This window comes from Xiphophorus maculatus, chromosome 24 (genome assembly GCF_002775205.1).
Source record: "Xiphophorus maculatus strain JP 163 A chromosome 24, X_maculatus-5.0-male, whole genome shotgun sequence".
Taxonomy (NCBI): Eukaryota; Metazoa; Chordata; class Actinopteri; order Cyprinodontiformes; family Poeciliidae; genus Xiphophorus; species Xiphophorus maculatus.
Genome location: NC_036466.1, coordinates 14,133,851 through 14,151,214, shown reverse-complemented (window position 1 = coordinate 14,151,214; position 17,364 = coordinate 14,133,851). Strand labels below are relative to the sequence as shown.

The window sequence follows — 17,364 nt, the reverse complement described above, 5'->3', positions numbered from 1 at the left end:
ACGGAGGGCAGTTAATGTCAATAATTTTGGTTCTTTAGCCTCAATAAAGAACAAAATGAATGTTCAGTTTTCAAAGTCATAAAGTTTATAAAGTTTATGTTTATAAATGTCACAGTTTCAAGCTGAAAATATAATTAGCAAGTTAAATATTAAGCTTCAAGCTAGTTTGCTTCCAACTAAATATTTAGTTGGCAAATTATCTTCAAAAGAAAACATTGAATTCTAAAGCTATTGAGCTTCAAGCTATATTTAGTTAGCAAGCTAAATATTAAGCTAAGAACATTTTTATTAGCAAGATCATTAGTTTGAAAGTACTGTAAATATTTAGTTGGCTTTAGTTTGAATGTAAACATTTAGTTTTAAGCTAATTAGTTTGAAACTGTTTGGTTAACCAGATAATTTGCTTCAAACTAAATATTTGGTCAACTTTAGACGGAAATGAAATATTTAGTTTCAAGCTGATTAGCTTGAAACTAAATATTTAAAAAATACTGAAATAATAACAATAATGAAGCCAAAGTTGTTGACGGTACAGCAGATCTGTCTGCTTTATTATGGATTCATAAAAGAAGAAATTAACTGATCATATCTGAACATTAACAGTTTCACAGCAAAAAACGGATCTGCAACCCGGACAGAAGAAGTTCTGGAAAGTCTTTGTAGAACCGTGCGGTCTTCGTCTGAAACGTCTCTGATGAGGAAACACCGTTTTCTCCACTTCAGACCGTCAGAGTTTCCTGACAGACCATTGACCTCTGACCCACGTGGTCCATCATCTGACATCTAAACCTGCTCCAGTGTTGCACTTCTGAACAAGTCTTTAGCAAACCGTCCTTCAGTTTACCTCAGACTGGACCGCTGCGGTCCACCAGGACTGCAGAGTTCTCTGTCTCTGAGGTGTCGATGAGCCTGGCCAGCCCGGTTCTGGAGGAGTACCTGAAGACGAAGGCCTTCATCAGCTGCTCCCTGTAGCTTCTGTGCCAGAGGTTGTAGAGGATGGGGTTGACGCAGCAGTGCACCAAGGAGAAGCACTGCGTCAGGTGCAGCGCCACGTCCAGGAAGCTCTCCATCCGGCAGGTGAAGGGCAGGACGTTCATCAGCGCCAGAGTGTCCAGCAACAGGACGGCGTGGAACGGCAGCCAGCACACCAGAAACACCAGGATGTAGGAGAGGACGATGCGCCGGCTGATCCTGCGCTCCGGGTCCGAGCTGGGAGGAATGGCGGCTACCAGGAGCAGGTAGAAGACGGCGATGATGGGGAACGGGACGGCGAAGCCGAGCACCAAGAAGCTGAGCTGGACTCCCACCATCCAGTCCCGGGGGTTCTCCGGCGGGTACACGGGTCGACACACGGCGCCGTCGCGGTGGGGGGACCTTACGGCCTGCAGGAAGTAGGTGTCGGGAACGGACGCCGCCAACGCCAGCAGCCAGAGCGACGCGCAGATCAACCGCCGCAGCGTCTTCCTCCTCCAGCCGAGGGCGCCAGAGAGCAGCGTGGCGGACAGGTAGCTGTCGACGCTCATACAGGTGAGGAAGAAGATGCTGCTGAACAGGTTGAGGCTGAACACCAGATGGGTGACCTTACAGACGACCTCTCCGAACGGCCAGAGTCCGCCCTGCAGCAGAGAGGCGACCCAGACGGGCAGGGTCAGAACCACGCCCAGGTCCGCCGCCGCCAGGTTCACCACGTACAGCCGGGACCCGCACCGGGCCCGGTCGGGCCGCAGGCTCACCCAGAACACCAGGACGTTGGAGGCCACGCCCCCCAGGAAGATGAAGATGTAGAGGATGGAGAGGCAGAGGAGGAGCACGGCGTGGCTGACGGCGCCTGAACACATCATGGCCTCCACCCGAGACAGGTTGGAGGTCAAGTTCAGCTCCTCCCACTGGTCCACCAGCTCAGAGAGGTCACTGCTGCTCAGGCTCATGGCGGGCCGGGTCCGGCTGCAAGACACAGGGAGGCCCGTCAGAACCAGAACCAGATCCTGGACCTGGACCTGAACCAGACCCTGGACCTGGTCCTGGACCAGAGCCTGGACCAGAATCAGAGTCTGGACCTGGACCTGGACCAGAATCAGAGTCTGGACCTGGACCTGGACCTGAACCTGGACCTGGACCAGAGCCTGGACCAGAATCAGAGTCTGGACCTGGACCAGAATCAGAGTCTGGACCTGGACCTGGACCTGGACCAGTACCAGAACCAGAGTCTGGACCTGGACCTGGACCTGGACCAGAACCATAACCTTGAACTCAGGTTCTACTCTAGATAATCACGTCCTGTCTCTGGTTCTGCTGGTTCTGAGAAACATTTCCAAACTTATCCCGTCTGGATCATTGTCCGGCTCTCCACCTGTGTTGGACCAGAACCCTGACCCGGTTCCAGGTTGTTCAGAACCTGCTACCAGGCTTCTAATGTGACTGTGCTGCTAACGCTTTGGACCCGCTGGATTCTAGAGTCTATTTCAAGGTTCAGGTTCTGGTTCTGGCTTTGTGTTGGATCAGTGTTGGAGATCAGGTTACCATGGAAACAGACAGCTGATAAAACGGTAATAAAGCAATCAATGCGTATCAATGATGTGGGTCTGTCGGCCCGCGGGCCTCAGGTTGAGCCCCTCAGACTGTCCACCGGCTGACCTGAGGATGAGGAGGATGAAGAACAAAAGCTGAGTGTGATGAAGGTCCAAACCCAGCAGGACGCCTCAGGCTGGAGGTCAGGACCTTCACAATAAAAGCTTTATTGCAGCCAATTAGAGGCTGAAAGGAACCGCAGGAATCAGAGGAGGAGAAGAAGAAAAGCTCTGATGGTGGCCCAGGTCAAAGGTCAAAACCATCTAAACAGAGTGGTTCTGTCTCCTCTGGTTCTGGTTCAGCTGGTTCTGTCCTGCTGTCTCAGCAGGGTCCAATTCAAAGTTCTAGTGAGGATTAAAAGTTCGGGTCAGAACCAGCGTCCTTCTTCTATGGAGCTTAATGGAGCGGGTTCTGTAGAGGTCCAGATGGTACCAGCAGTCTAAAGAAACTGGGTCAGGACAACTGGACCTCCAGAACCGGATCAGCTGGTCCCTGAACGCACCACCATAAAGCAGAAGTCAGGGGGTCTAAAGCCCCTTCATTTAGTCACAGACAGAACCAGACTCCATTTAGAACTCGGTCCATTTCAGCTTCTCTGGACCGTTTCTACCTCTACAGGTCCATAAAACAGAAAATTTTATCTGATGAACATCAAACCGAACCTCAGCTTTAATTCGGCTCAGATGGTCCGATCCCAGACAGAACCGTGCAGTATCTGTGGGTCTGATCAGAACCGCACAGCTCCTTCAGAATTTCTCATCAGACCTGCAGGTGTTCCCCTGCAGCAGGTGGCGGCTCGGTTCCGATCCGGTCGAGCTAAGTTAAAAACGGGGCAGCTGGCGTCAGTTACAGCGGAGGTTCTGTTGGGTACTTACAGCTCAGACAGCAGGGTTCGGCTCGGTCCAGAGCGGGTCCGACAGAGTCCAGAGACCGCTGCAGAGTGAGGAGTCCCGGTGCGCTCTCAACTTTAGAGGAAGAACCTCCCACAGGGTTCGGGAGGAGAGAGAGACGGTTCCGCTGCGGGACGAGGAGGAAAAAAAAAAAAACAGCCGCAGAAATACTGCAGAAAAATGACAGAATAATAATAATATTTAACAACAAATATCTAGTTTTGTAAATGTCTCTATTTCTGTGTTTGGATTTTAAAATATTTTGTATAATTTAGTTGTTACATGTACTAACTAAAAATTACCCACTCATGTTATTTCCACTGTGTTTTATCATAAATTTATGTTTTAATTTGTACCGAATATTTTTAATTTTTATTATTTTTGTTGTTTGTTCTTTTACCCAATTGGTTGTTATTTTATAACAACTGTTTTGGATGAATTAATTAGTGGATTAATTAAATAAATTAATGTTCTGGTTTCACAGTGTCGCCCCCTGCTGGAGGGTTTTGGTAACAAAGTGAGTTTTTCCGTCTATAAATGAGAAACTGAACTGAGTGACGAGGTAGAAACTTTATTCATCGTTTCAGACAAATCATCAGTAACAGGAGTGAAAAAGCATTTAAATAAATCAAAATATAAACTGGTAGTTGTATTTAAAGGTACAATGTACATTTTTCCCATCACACCCCTCAGTAACAGCGTAAAGGCTTTTATTTTGTTAAAACGGTTTAAAGGCTTTTAATTGGTTAAGACAGTAACGGGCGATGACATCACCGGGCCGTCCTCACAGGGTGGTGAAGTGACTCAACGTTTCCCTCAGCTTGTCTGCTATCTGTCCAATCAGAGAGCACACAGGCGGTGATGTCACAGGTCAGCTCTCCTGTCCTGACCCCTGACCTCTGACCCCAGCTTACCTGCTGGTAGAAGGCCACCTGCTGCTCCAGGTAGAACTGCAGCACGCGGTTGTAGTCGTAGATCCTGTTGCTATGGAAATGGTTCATCTCAGCTGCAGGAGACAGGAAGTGACATGTTTGGTTGTGAGCGCGCTCAGTGGGCGGTTCTGCTGGCGGTCCGGTTACCCTGCAGGGCGTAGCTCATGCTGCTGACGCGCTGGGTCATCAGCTTCCTGTCGCCGCTGCTGATCCTTCCTGTGGAGACCAGACGCTCTGCCTCCTTCACCTTGTCCACCGCAGCCTGCACACAGGTGAGGCCACGCCCCCATTAGGCCCCGCCCACTGCCTGGTTCACACACATTTACACTGAATAACCTGGAAACTCCAAAATAAAAGCCTTAATAAATGGAAGGAGAAACAGCAGAACCTGCTGAATCAATCAGAATCAATCAGAACCATCAGAACCAATCAGAATCCATCAGAACCAATCAGAACCAGGTGTGTAGGACAGAACCTTGTGGACAGCGATGATTTCAGGGAAGCATCCCAGCAGGCCTTTATATTCGCTGTTGGTCTCCAGGAGGAAATGCAGATCCTTCTGAGGCTGAAAACACAACATGATGTTAACGAGTGTTTTACCTGCTTGGTTTATGAGTTGGGGTGTGTGTGTGTGTGTGAGTGTGGGTGTGCGTGCTTGTGTGGGTGTGTGTGTGTGTGCTTGTGTGTGGGTGTGTGTGTGTTTTACCTGCTGGGCGACGATCTGAGCGATCTCCTCATACGTTTTCCCAGCTGCTGTCAAAGCGTTTGTCAGCGTTTCCTCTCCTGCAGCACAAACATTTCTCAAACTCAGATGTCCCAGTGTCCCTGAAGGCACCGCGGTGTCCCTTCTCTACCTGAGAGTGACCTCACCTGGATACCTGCTGCTGTTGAAAACAGTGGACAGGTTCCCAAAGGCCCGGCCGATCCGCTCGTACTCTTTAGGCAGAGCTGCAGCACAAAAACCAGAGAAGAAGAAAATCAGCTGGTAGGAAATGGCGGCGAACATAAAGCAGACATGAGGCAGACTCCATGTTGGTCCCATGAACCCGGATTGGACCCGAACTGACGTCCAGTGCAGCGTTTCCAGTGCGTCTGTCCGACGGTCAGCAGCTCTCTGACTCCATCGTCCATGGACTTGGTGAACCGACTGTAGAGCTCACACTTCTGTTCCCTGCACAGAAACACTCCATGAAACAAAATGTTACCATAACGACCCACACCTGTGAGGTACGACAGGTGACTTACACCTGGGCCACGTCGAGCTCTGCAGCTTCAGGCTGAACCAGGCTGAACATCATCGGACCCACCGTCTCGTCTTTCTCCGCCCTTCTCTTCCCAGACTTCCAGTCCTGAAGCATCAGAACAGCAATCAGCACCTGGAGCCAGAGCTCACCTGCAGGGGGCGGAGCTTCACCTACCCGCTCGTCCTTGTAGGTGAGGAAGAGCTGGAAGACTTCGCTCTGGGAGACCACCGGGTGGCGACACATCCTGGTCATCCAGGCCTGCAGGCGCTCCATCCTGATCCTGATGAAGTCTTCGTCGAACCGACCTGAGAGACCCGGCGACACTCAGACAGACTCAACCGGTAAAACTGAGCGGGTTGCTATGGCGACCGCTCACCTGTCACCTGTTTGTCAGGAAGGGAGGGGATCAGCAGCAAGGATCCAAACTTCTCCAGGAGACGCTCGTACAGCCAATCAAAATGCTTGTAGCGATGATTGACAGTTCTGCTGGTGGTCTGCAGGGGGCGCACTGTGGTGAGGACTACTACACAGTACTACACAGTACTACACAGTACTACACAGTACTAGTGTATAGTTACTATACTATTAACCTCTATAGACTACAGTGAATCCAGTCTGTGTTCAGCTTTTGTTTATAGCTGAATTCACCAGAAAGTACCTTTACTATAGACTACTATAGTGCAACACAAAGTACTACATACTACTACAGACAGTACGGGAGTACTACACGGTGTGTATCAATATACTACGGCAGAGCAGAGCGCCTCACGTTGGGGGTGATCTGGTACTCTATGAAGCTCTTCAGGCCGTACAGTTTGGACTCTCTCTTCGGGTCGGCGATGACGCAGTCCAGAGGCGTCGCCGGGTAGAGCCACACTGACCCCACCTCTCCCACCTGATTGGACAGAAACCAGGAGCCAATCACAGCGCACAGCACAGGCCCGCCCTAACTCAGCGACCAATCACAGGCAGGACTCACATAAACAGGAAGGCTTTCTCTGCTGGTGGCAGGAGGGCTGGCCAATAGGAAGACTTCTGGGTTCGGCCCTTTGGAGAACGGGAACCTGAGGACACACTACTGGGTTATACTGGGAACGCTACTGGGTTATACTGGGAACACTACTGGGTTATACTGGGAACTTCACTGGGTTATACTGGGAACTTCACTGGGTTATACTGGGAACTTCACTGGGTTATACTGGGAACACTACTGGGTTATACTGGGAACTTCACTGGGTTATACTGGGAACACTACTGGGTTATACTGGGAACTTCACTGGGTTATACTGGGAACACTACTGGGTTATACTGGGAACTTCACTGGGTTATACTGGGAACTTCACTGGGTTATACTGGGAACTTCACTGGGTTATACTGGGAACACTACTGGGTTATACTGGGAACTTCACTGGGTTGTACTGGGAACTTCACTGGGTTATACTGGGAACTTCACTGGGTTATACTGGGAACACTACTGGGTTATACTGGGAACTTCACTGGGTTATACTGGGAACTTCACTGGGTTATACTGGGAACTTCACTGGGTTATACTGGGAACGCTACTGGGTTATACTGGGAACGCTACTGGGTTATACTGGGAACACTACTGGGTTATACTGGGAACTTCACTGGGTTATACTGGGAACTTCACTGGGTTATACTGGGAACTTCACTGGGTTATACTGGGAACTTCACTGGGTTATACTGGGAACGCTACTGGGTTATACTGGGAACGCTACTGGGTTATACTGGGAACACTACTGGGTTATACTGGGAACTTCACTGGGTTATACTGGGAACACTACTGGGTTATACTGGGAACTTCACTGGGTTATACTGGGAACTTCACTGGGTTATACTGGGAACTTCACTGGGTTATACTGGGAACGCTACTGGGTTATACTGGGAACGCTACTGGGTTATACTGGGAACACTACTGGGTTATACTGGGAACTTCACTGGGTTATACTGGGAACGTTACTGGGTTATACTGGGAACTTCACTGGGTTATACTGGGAACTTCACTGGGTTATACTGGGAACTTCACTGGGTTATACTGGGAACGCTACTGGGTTGTACTGGGAACACTACTGGGTTATACTGGGAACTTCACTGGGTTATACTGGGAACTTCACTGGGTTATACTGGGAACTTCACTGGGTTATACTGGGAACACTACTGGGTTATACTGGGAACTTCACTGGGTTATACTGGGAACTTCACTGGGTTATACTGGGAACTTCACTGGGTTATACTGGGAACTTCACTTGGTTATACTGGGAACACTACTGGGTTATACTGGGAACTCTACTGGGTTATACTGGGAACGCTACTGGGTTATACTGGGAACTCTACTGGGTTATACTGGGAACGCTACTGGGTTATACTGGGAACGCTACTGGGATATACTGGGAACTCTACTGGGTTATACTGGGAACTCTACTGGGTTATACTGGGAACTCTACTGGGTTATACTGGGAACGCTACTGGGTTATACTGGGAACTCTACTGGGTTATACTGGGAACGCTACTGGGATATACTGGGAACTCTACTGGGTTATACTGGGAACTCTACTGGGTTATACTGGGAACTCTACTGGGTTATACTGGGAACTCTACTGGGTTATACTGGGAACTTCACTTGGTTATACTGGGAACACTACTGGGTTATACTGGGAACTCTACTGGGTTATACTGGGAACGCTACTGGGTTATACTGGGAACGCTACTGGGTTATACTGGGAACGCTACTGGGATATACTGGGAACTCTACTGGGTTATACTGGGAACTCTACTGGGTTATACTGGGAACTCTACTGGGTTATACTGGGAACGCTACTGGGATATACTGGGAACTCTACTGGGTTATACTGGGAACTCTACTGGGTTATACTGGGAACTCTACTGGGTTATACTGGGAACGCTACTGGGTTATACTGGGAACTCTACTGGGTTATACTGGGAACACTACTGGGTTATACTGGGAACTCTACTGGGTTATACTGGGAACGCTACTGGGTTATACTGGGAACTCTACTGGGTTATACTGGGAACGCTACTGGGATATACTGGGAACTCTACTGGGTTATACTGGGAACGCTACTGGGTTATACTGGGAACTCTACTGGGTTATACTGGGAACGCTACTGGGTTATACTGGGAACTCTACTGGGTTATACTGGGAACGCTACTGGGTTATACTGGGAACGCTACTGGGATATACTGGGAACTCTACTGGGTTATACTGGGAACTATACTGGGTTATACTGGGAACTCTACTGGGAACTTTACTGGGAACTAGATTTTACTGGGAACCAAACCGGGATCTCCTTTTAATCTGCTACCTTCAGAGATGTTATACTGGTTTGTACTGGGAGCAGGACAAGGTACTGGACTCTGAACCAGCGGTTACTTTTGTGGTTCTGGTCCGGTTCTGGTTTCTGACCCGGGTGAAGGACTGATTACTTGTTGAGGGAGATCTTGACGGTGTGTCCATGGGTGCTCCGCCCCAAAGTCCCCGCCTCCTCCTCCATGTTGCCGTTTCCATGGCAACTGCTAACCGACTGGTCGTCCCAGTCGTCGTCCCACTCGCCGTCGTCGTCGTCGCCCCCTGCTGGAGACTGCTGGTAAGCCCCGCCCCCCGACCAGGAGTCTCCGCCTCCTCCACCACCGATCTGCAGGAAGGAAGCGGTTCTGATGAAGATGAGGAGGAGGAGGAGGAGTTAGTGACCTTCCTCCTGACTCACCTGTAGATACCCCTCAGGTACCAGCCCGGTCCGGCCGCCGGCGTTCTGAGCAGTGATCCAGCCTCCGCCCACAGTCTGCACAGCAGAGACCAGTTAGCAATGAGAGAGGACTGGGAGGACTGGGAGGACTGGGACTACCTGGTCCACGATGGTCACCGTCTCTCCCTCTCGGACCGACAGCTCGTTGTTCCCGGGTTCCGCTGTGAAGTTGTACAGAACCAGAGCCTGAAACAGAACAGAGACCAGAACCGGGCTCAGATTGGACCGTTGGAAATAAAACTGAATGTCACGTGGTTCTGGTCCGGTTCTGGTCTGGCTCTGTTCTGGTTCTGTTATGGTCTGGTCTGTTCTGACTCTGGTTCGGTTCTGTTCTGTCTCTGGTCCGGTTCTGTTATGGTTCTGGTCCAGTTCTGGTCTATTTCTGGTCCGGTTCTGGTCTGGTTCTGGTCCGGTTCTGGTCTATTTCTGGTCTGGTTCTGGTCCGGTTCTGGTCTGGCTCTGTTCTGGTTCTGTTATGGTCTGGTCTGTTCTGACTCTGGTTCGGTTCTGTTCTGTCTCTGGTCCGGTTCTGTTATGGTTCTGGTCCGGTTCTGGTCTATTTCTGGTCCGGTTCTGGTCTGGTTCTACAGAGTCCAGCTGTGTGTTTCTTCAGAAAATAAAGCTGCAGTTACATGATGATTAAACCAACTGGTTCCGGTTCTGACCCAGTCTGTTTATATCCTGTCAATTAAATGCGGTTGCCATGGTGACCCACTGACACATGAAAGCTCATGATGGACGGAGGAATGAGTTCTGGTTCCGGTCGGTGGAACCTGGACCGGTACTGGTAAAACAGAACCACCGTCCCGCTGCTACCTGACTTCCGCCTTCTGCCCACCTGGAAGCCCCGCCCCCTGGCCGCCCTGTCTTTGATCTCCACAGGTGTCACCCGTCGTACGTCCAGCTAAGCCGCTCGCGCACAGGTGACCCATCTCATGATCCCACCTGACCTCCACGCGCAGCTCCAGCTCCAGCTGAGCGCGGCTGTGTTCCCGTCCGAACCTTCTACTGGACTTCCGGTACCGCTCGGTCCGGGTCCAGATCGGGGTCCTGATTCGCGTGAGCGCTTACCTTCACAGCCATGCTGACGTCACTGAAGATGGTTCCGATGCGCCACTCGGTTCCGATCACAGATCCATTCCGTCCGCTCTCCCTGCATCCAGCTAGATGGAGCGCTGCGGAAGCATCCGGTTGTTCTTTTCAAAGTAAAAGCATGGCCATAAAGTGAGCCGTTTAGGACTCGGTTCTGATCGCTGGTTCCGGTCCAGTCTCTGTGCTGCGTAGGTGTAGCAGCGGCAGCTGCACAGATACGGTACCGGAGGCAGAACCGCTCAGAACAGAACCTTCATCTTTAAACGGGACAAGGAATCAACGCTTTCCTAAGACAGTCAACTTCCGGTTTGTGACGTCAGATACCCGGAAGACCAGGCTAGATTTACTGGGCGTTCCCAGAGCAACGTCTGGTTACAGAGGAGCAGTGTTTACATAAAACATATGGACTATAAATCCATCTTTATATTTATAAAAGAATCATAATAATTTTTCACAGTAAGACCGATTAGGACACCGAGGGATCATTTCCCTGTAAAAATATTTTGAACCTGAATAAATATATATTTTAAAATGTTTATATATGAAAATACACTGCTCAAAAAAATAAAGGGAACACTCAAATAACACATCCTAGATCTGAATGAAAGAAATATTCTCATTGAATACTTTGTTCTGTACAAAGTTGAATGTGCTGACAACAAAATCACACAAAAATCATCAATGGAAATCAAATTTATTAACCAATGGAGGCCTGGATTTGGAGCCACACACAAAATTAAAGTGAAATAACACTACACGCTGATCCAACTTTAATGTAATGTCCTTAAAACAAGTCAAAATGAGGCTCAGTATTGTGTGTGGCCTCCACGTGCCTGTATGACCTCCCTACAACGCCTGGGCATGCTCCTGATGAGGTGGTGGATGGTCTCCTGAGGGATCTCCTCCCAGACCTGGACTAAAGCATCCGCCAACTCCTGGACAGTCTGTGGTGAAACGTGACGTTGGTGGATGGAGCGAGACATGATGTCCCAGATGTGCTCAATCGGATTCAGGTCTGGGGAACAGGCTGGCCAGTCCATAGCTTCAATGCCTTCATCTTGCAGGAACTGCTGACACACTCCAGCCACATGAGGTCTAGCATTGTCCTGCATTAGGAGGAACCCAGGGCCAACCGCACCAGCATATGGTCTCACAAGGGGTCTGAGGATCTCATCTCGGTACCTAATGGCAGTCAGGCTACCTCTGGTGAGCACATGGAGGGCTGTGCGGCCCTCCAAAGAAATGCCACCCCACACCATTACTGACCCACTGCCAAACCGGTCATGCTGAAGGATGTTGCAGGCAGCAGACCGCTCTCCACGGCGTCTCCAGACTCTGTTACGTCTGTCACATGTGCTCAGTGTGAACCTGCTTTCATCTGTGAAGAGCACAAGGCGCCAGTGGCGAATTTGCCAATCCTGGTGTTCTCTGGCAAATGCCAAGCGTCCTGCACGGTGTTGGGCTGTGAGCACAACCCCCATCTGTGGACGTCGGGCCCTCATACCATCCTCATGGAGTCGGTTTCTAACCGTTTGTGCAGACACATGCACATTTGTGGCCTGCTGGAGGTCATTTTGCAGGGCTCTGGCAGTGCTCCTCCTGTTCCTTCTTGCACAAAGGCGGAGGTAGCGGTCCTGCTGCTGGGTTGTTGCCCTCCTACGGCCTCCTCCACGTCTCCTGGTGTACTGGCCTGTCTCCTGGTAGCGCCTCCAGCCTCTGGACACTACGCTGACAGACACAGCAAACCTTCTTGCCACAGCTCGCATTGATGTGCCATCCTGGATGAGCTGCACTACCTGAGCCACTTGTGTGGGTTGTGGAGTCCGTCTCATGCTACCACGAGTGTGAAAGCACCACCAACATTCAAAACTGACCAAAACATCAGCCAGACAGCATAGGTACTGAGAAGTGGTCTGTGGTCCCAACTGCAGAACCACTCCTTTATTGAGTGTGTCTTGCTAATTGCCAATAATTTCCACCTGTTGTCTATTCCATTTGCACAACAGCAGGTGAAATTGATTGTCAATCAGTGTTGCTTCCTAAGTGGACAGTTTGATTTCACAGAAGTTTGATTTACTTGGAGTTATATTGTGTTGTTTAAGTGTTCCCTTTATTTTTTTGAGCAGTGTATGTAAAACTGCAGAGCTAAGTATGAAACTTCATTAGTGTTGATAAATACTTAGCTTCCATACTTACTAAGTAAGTAGTTATTTAGTATTTAGCAGTCTAACTAAATTAATTTAATCTGTGACAGAAGTGATGAATAATCCTCCTGATCGCTGCTAATGTTTGACTTGCAAATGGCGGCCATCTGTTTCTGATTGGTTTATGACTGATAAAAAGGAAGATGGTGAAATGTGTGAATATCTGGTTCTGAGAGGAAACAGAACTAAAGATAAAAATAGAAGTTCAGCTGCTGAGCAGATCACTGTCTGTCCTCGGCCAGCAGAGGGCGCTGCAGCTGCTTTCTCACCAGGAACAGCAGAAACAACAGAACAAAGTTTCTTTTGACTCTTTTATTGGTTTGAAGCTGTTTTCAGATCAGTGACGACATCAGTTACAGAACCAGAACCTCCAGAACTTCCTGGAAACAAACATTTCTACATAGTTAGAGTGGAGTTAAGCAGATCAATACAGATGTGATTATTGATTAATGCGATCAGTTCATCCTCCATCAGCTTCCTGTCGACTCATCAGTCTGATCAACTCTGACTCCAGGGGGCGCTGCGGCGCCGCCTGGCTCAGCCTGCACCTGCAGGGGGCGCTGTATCCTCCTGTTAGCGATGGTTAGATCCACACTGACACGTCGATGAGGCTGTTACACAAGCTGACTGCAGGGGGCGCCGCGGAGCGCTCAGTGGACACACCACCACATGACCAGCACGGAGGCCAGCAGGCCAATCACAGAGCCCGCTGCAGATGAGGGGGCGGAGTTACACAGGTCGGAGTTGCAGCACCTGAAGGTGAAGCTGGACACCTGGGAGGAATGGACAGGGCCAGAGGTCAGAGGTCAGGGTACGCAGTCAGCAGGAACCTACCAGAGGACCCAACTGGTTTCAATGTGGTTTCCATGGTAACGGAAAACCTCAACAGGAACCAGAACCAGAGGGTCTCCATGGTGGTTCTGGAAGTTTTTCTGGGTCATTAAATAATCTGAAGGATTTCGGTGTGTAATTACAGGCTGTGACCACAGGAGGGCGGTAGAGAGGTCTTGGCAATAATAATATTAATAATAATAAAATAATCTTTCCTTTTTTTTATAGTTCTTTAATTTTTTTAAGCTCTGACCTTTTCAGTTTGTCCTTCAGTTCACCAATAATCGTTCAGTTTAATTATTAATCTAATTCATAATTAAACTATTCAGAAACATTGTAGTGTGTAATTACAGGATGTGACCACAGGAGGCGCTACAGAAAGTTTCTGGCAAAAAAGAAAAATCTGAACAATAAAATAATCTTTAGTTTATTAGAGCTGTTTACTCTGTTCCACATCCAGAACCAGAACCAGCTGGACCAGCTAGTGAAGGTTTTAGCATTTTCTCCCTTCTGCTGACTCAGCAAGTTCCTTCATGTTCTGGTACCAGTTTGGTTCTCCACCAGAACCTTTTCTGTCTGAAAAGCTTCAGGGACCGAGCCAGAACCTGGACCAGATTCCAGAACCAAACTGGTCAGAGGGTAAACTGGTTGGTGTCTGGACGGTAGACCTGGTACCTGGGGGAACATCTGGGCCAGGCGGCTCCGCTCACACTCTGTGTACTTCAGACACTTCCTGTAGGTCATCCCACCTGCAGAACAGCAGACAGCCAGGTGAGAGATCCAGAGCGACACCTGAGGTCCAGAGGGACCGGTGAGGTCCAGAGGGACCGGTGGACGGTACGTACCTCTCTCGACGAGCGTGAGGCAGGCGTCGTCGTAGCTGCAGTCTCGCTGCTTGGTGCAGCTGGCGGTGTAGTCCTTACAGCTGTAGCAGCGGATGGCGGACCCTGAAAGCACAGCAGCACACCTGGACGTCACCTGGGGTCCAGTTCTCCATGGGGGGTCAACCTCAGCTCAGGTTCTGACAGGTCATGACTTTCACCTGAAAACTTCCTGAACTCTTTCGAAAGTTCCTGGGAAATTCCCAGAAAGTTCTGAAACGTGGCTAAATACAAAGCAAATCATCCCACTGGACTCCGCTGGCGTCTGCTTCATTTGGGCCGATGCTGCCGGGTTCTGCATTACACAATGTTCTCACATATCACTGCAACCCTCAGCTCTCCCAGAGAGCAGGACGAATTTCTACTCAATCTGCCCACATGCAGAGTTCTGGTTCTCTGGCTGACAGAGCGGATCTCTTGGCTCGTCTTATTCCCAGAATGTCCATCTGGGACCTTCCAGGATTTGGCTGGATGGATGTTGAGCAACAGTTATTTCCACATCCAGCAAATCTGAGTTTCTTCCTGACTTTCAAGGTCAAACTGACTCAGAACAAAACCAGCCAAACTACATAAACATTAACTATTAACATCATTTTGTTCCTCTACAGTTTGTTCCTGGTTCTCAAAGGTTCAGTTGTTCTAAATGTTTCTATGGCCCAACTTGAAGGTTCCTCCAAGGTTCCTCCAAGGTTCCTTCAATGTTCCTTCAGGATTCCTGTAAAGTTTATCTGAACATCCTACAAATGTGTCAGAAAGTTCCAGGAAATCCACATATAGATTCTGGATGTTTCTAAATGGACCCGGACGCTCCAGGGACCCAAAGAATTTTTGGAGAAAGACCCAGAAACTTCCTGCTCTGACCTGGGAGGTTCTGATGGTTCCTATCAGCTTCAACATGAACCAGTCTGGAGAACTGAACCTGTTCCCTAACAGATCTGAACAGAACCAGAGGTCAGAACCAGGACTCAGACTCTGAGGTGCTGCCCCCTAGTGGTCAGACCGCATCGAGTAGATGATTCAAACACATCAGACCTTCAGACCCAGTAGGTTCTGCTGAGGCGTCGGAACCAAATCACCTGACCAGCCATTAGAACCAGACGTACCGAGTCCAACCAGAGAGGAGCAGACCAGCAGGCAGATCACCAGGGAGCGCTTCATCTTCACCTCGGCGCAGCTCAGAGTCTCTCCTACAGACAGAAACAAAACCAGAGAGAACCGGGGCTCAGACAGAACCAGAACCCGGGTTCAGATCAGTCTGAGCAGAACCTCAGCGTACTCACCCAGCAGCAGCAGCAGGACGGTTCTGGTGAGGATGAGGAGCAGAAACTGAGTCTGTGAGGATGATTGAACCGCACAGACTCCGCCCACTGGGAGGAGCCAATGGCACATATTCTGTAAGCTCCGCCCACTGGGAGGGGTTTGTGTTAAAGACTTCATAAGCCCCGCCCACTGACTGAGGGACATGAAGACTGACAGTCAGGAAACACTGACCCACTGACAGAGAGGTTCTGAGTCAACAGAACCATCCAGAACCCAAAGCCCGTTTGGTCCCAGGTGAAACCAGATTCAACATGAGATCATGAGTTCAATATTCACACTAACACAGATTCCTCAAGTTTCATCTGGAGCTGGATCATCCCTGGAGAGGAGCAGAACCACGAAATGCTCCGTTAAATGGGCCGGCTGCATCAGAACCAAACCCAACGTTCTGTTAAACGGGCCGGCTGCATCAGAACCAAACCCGACGCTCCGTTAAACGGGCCGGCTGCATCAGAACCATGTTTCTGCGTTTGTTTTGTTAGAAGATGCTAGTCAGTCTCTGATTGGCTGAGATCTCCACCAGGATGACAGGATGTCGGCCATATTTGGTCTTTGAAACGTTGGATCTGTGTGTAAAGATGTTGATTTGTTTAGGATGTGGAATTATCCTAAAGTGATGAGTTTTTCCTTCCTTCTCATGTTCTGGGTTAAATTTCTTTAGCAGCTGTAATTTAGCCTTTAATTAGCAGCTTTAACAGGAGGTTAAAGGTCATCAGGCCGGGCCTTGGACCTGTGACGGCTGCCTTGAGGTCAAGCTTTACCTCCTTGAGGTCAAACTTTACCTCCACATCCTGTTTAGTTTTATTACATTTGTGTTACATTCTTATTGCTTTTCTACTTTTTGTGTACATTTATTATGCATTTGAATTTTTTGGTGCATTTTTATGATTTATTTATTTGTATATCTTTTGTTTTTTATTTTTAACTATAATTGTTTTTAATATTTTTATGTCTTATTTAGTTGTAATAAGTTTTTTATTACATTTTGACACATTTTCTCTGCTTTATTTTTCTATTTTACTTTTACATTTTATTTAAAACATTTTTTAAATTATTTATAAGTGCACTTTTTTATTTAGTTTTTTATGTGTATGTTTATTTTATTTTGATTATTATTTAATGTTTTATTATTTTTATATAATATTTACATGTATTTTATTTTCTGTTTCATTTTTGTTATATTTATAAATATGTGTTATTGTTATGAACTTATTTTATATTTGATCTTATTTTGTTACATTATTTATACTTACATTTTATTATTTTGTGTTTTTATTATTTTTCTGTTTTATTTTGTGTTTTATCTTCTTGGTGTTTATTATTATGTTATGTTTAATTTTTCTTTCTGTTTTATGTTTTATGGATCTTTAACAGCCAGACCCCAGCAGCCCGGGGTCACGGGGTCATCCTCAGGACAGGCCGTGCCTCTGTGACGGTGCCGTGGAGAAACCGGACCGCGGCTCCGCCTGCGGCCGTTTAGCTCAGTCCAGATGCCGGACAGCTGTGGTGTCGGCCGCTGCGGCCGCCCGGCGCCGAACAACGCGCTCAGTGTGAGCGGAGAACAACGGCGGCCGTGTTCCCGGCCCGGCCACAGAGGACGCTTGTTCCCATTCATCA

General features: G+C 48.6%; 3 protein-coding genes across 4 annotated transcripts; all 3 read right to left on the bottom strand.

Annotated features, from left to right (window-relative positions):
• Positions 1 to 536: 536 nt before the first annotated feature.
• On the bottom strand, positions 537 to 3,623 carry LOC102238345 (atypical chemokine receptor 3-like). Of its 2 annotated transcripts, XM_023329786.1 has the most exons (3): positions 3,444 to 3,623; positions 1,734 to 1,944; positions 537 to 1,616 (listed from the first exon to the last, which is right to left on the bottom strand). In XM_023329786.1, the coding sequence occupies exons 2-3, from the start codon at positions 1,926 to 1,928 to the stop codon at positions 846 to 848; spliced, it is 966 nt and encodes a 321-aa protein (XP_023185554.1). In that variant the 5' UTR covers positions 1,929 to 1,944; positions 3,444 to 3,623; the 3' UTR covers positions 537 to 845. The 2 variants fall into 2 exon arrangements, with proteins under 2 accessions (XP_023185554.1, XP_005812176.1); XM_005812119.2 differs by having other exon boundaries at positions 537 to 1,944.
• A 390-nt stretch (positions 3,624 to 4,013) lies between these two features.
• LOC102221247 (sorting nexin-9-like) lies at positions 4,014 to 10,809 on the bottom strand. The gene is made up of 16 exons (XM_023329770.1): positions 10,491 to 10,809; positions 9,519 to 9,605; positions 9,381 to 9,455; positions 9,100 to 9,308; positions 6,614 to 6,698; positions 6,404 to 6,529; positions 6,011 to 6,128; positions 5,809 to 5,939; positions 5,636 to 5,739; positions 5,458 to 5,561; positions 5,261 to 5,338; positions 5,097 to 5,173; positions 4,866 to 4,955; positions 4,538 to 4,652; positions 4,373 to 4,464; positions 4,014 to 4,290 (listed from the first exon to the last, which is right to left on the bottom strand). The coding sequence occupies exons 1-16, from the start codon at positions 10,500 to 10,502 to the stop codon at positions 4,243 to 4,245; spliced, it is 1,551 nt and encodes a 516-aa protein (XP_023185538.1). The 5' UTR covers positions 10,503 to 10,809; the 3' UTR covers positions 4,014 to 4,242.
• Positions 10,810 to 13,012: 2,203 nt separating this feature from the next.
• On the bottom strand, positions 13,013 to 15,801 carry cd59 (CD59 molecule (CD59 blood group)). The gene is made up of 5 exons (XM_005812120.2): positions 15,708 to 15,801; positions 15,531 to 15,614; positions 14,392 to 14,493; positions 14,222 to 14,295; positions 13,013 to 13,488 (listed from the first exon to the last, which is right to left on the bottom strand). Exons 2-5 carry the CDS (start codon positions 15,583 to 15,585, stop codon positions 13,366 to 13,368), a joined length of 354 nt encoding a protein of 117 aa, XP_005812177.1. The 5' UTR covers positions 15,586 to 15,614; positions 15,708 to 15,801; the 3' UTR covers positions 13,013 to 13,365.
• Positions 15,802 to 17,364: the final 1,563 nt, after the last annotated feature.

What these genes read in the sequence shown, in the direction of transcription:
- LOC102238345 (XM_005812119.2), bottom strand. Translation starts at nt 1,928, where the DNA reads ATGAGCCTGAGCAGCAGTGACCTCTCTGAGCTGGTGGACCAGTGGGAG.
- LOC102221247 (XM_023329770.1), bottom strand. An exon ending in CGGTGACCATCGTGGACCAG is followed by an intron (nt 9,456 to 9,518) that starts GTAGTCCCAGTC and finishes TCTGCTGTGCAG; the next exon opens with ACTGTGGGCGGAGGCTGGAT. An exon ending in GTCAAGATCTCCCTCAACAA is followed by an intron (nt 6,699 to 9,099) that starts GTAATCAGTCCT and finishes GTGTGTCCTCAG; the next exon opens with GTTCCCGTTCTCCAAAGGGC.
- cd59 (XM_005812120.2), bottom strand. Translation starts at nt 15,585, where the DNA reads ATGAAGCGCTCCCTGGTGATCTGCCTGCTGGTCTGCTCCTCTCTGGTT. An exon ending in CTCCTCTCTGGTTGGACTCG is followed by an intron (nt 14,494 to 15,530) that starts GTACGTCTGGTT and finishes CTGTGCTTTCAG; the next exon opens with GGTCCGCCATCCGCTGCTAC. An exon ending in CCTCACGCTCGTCGAGAGAG is followed by an intron (nt 14,296 to 14,391) that starts GTACGTACCGTC and finishes GCTGTTCTGCAG; the next exon opens with GTGGGATGACCTACAGGAAG.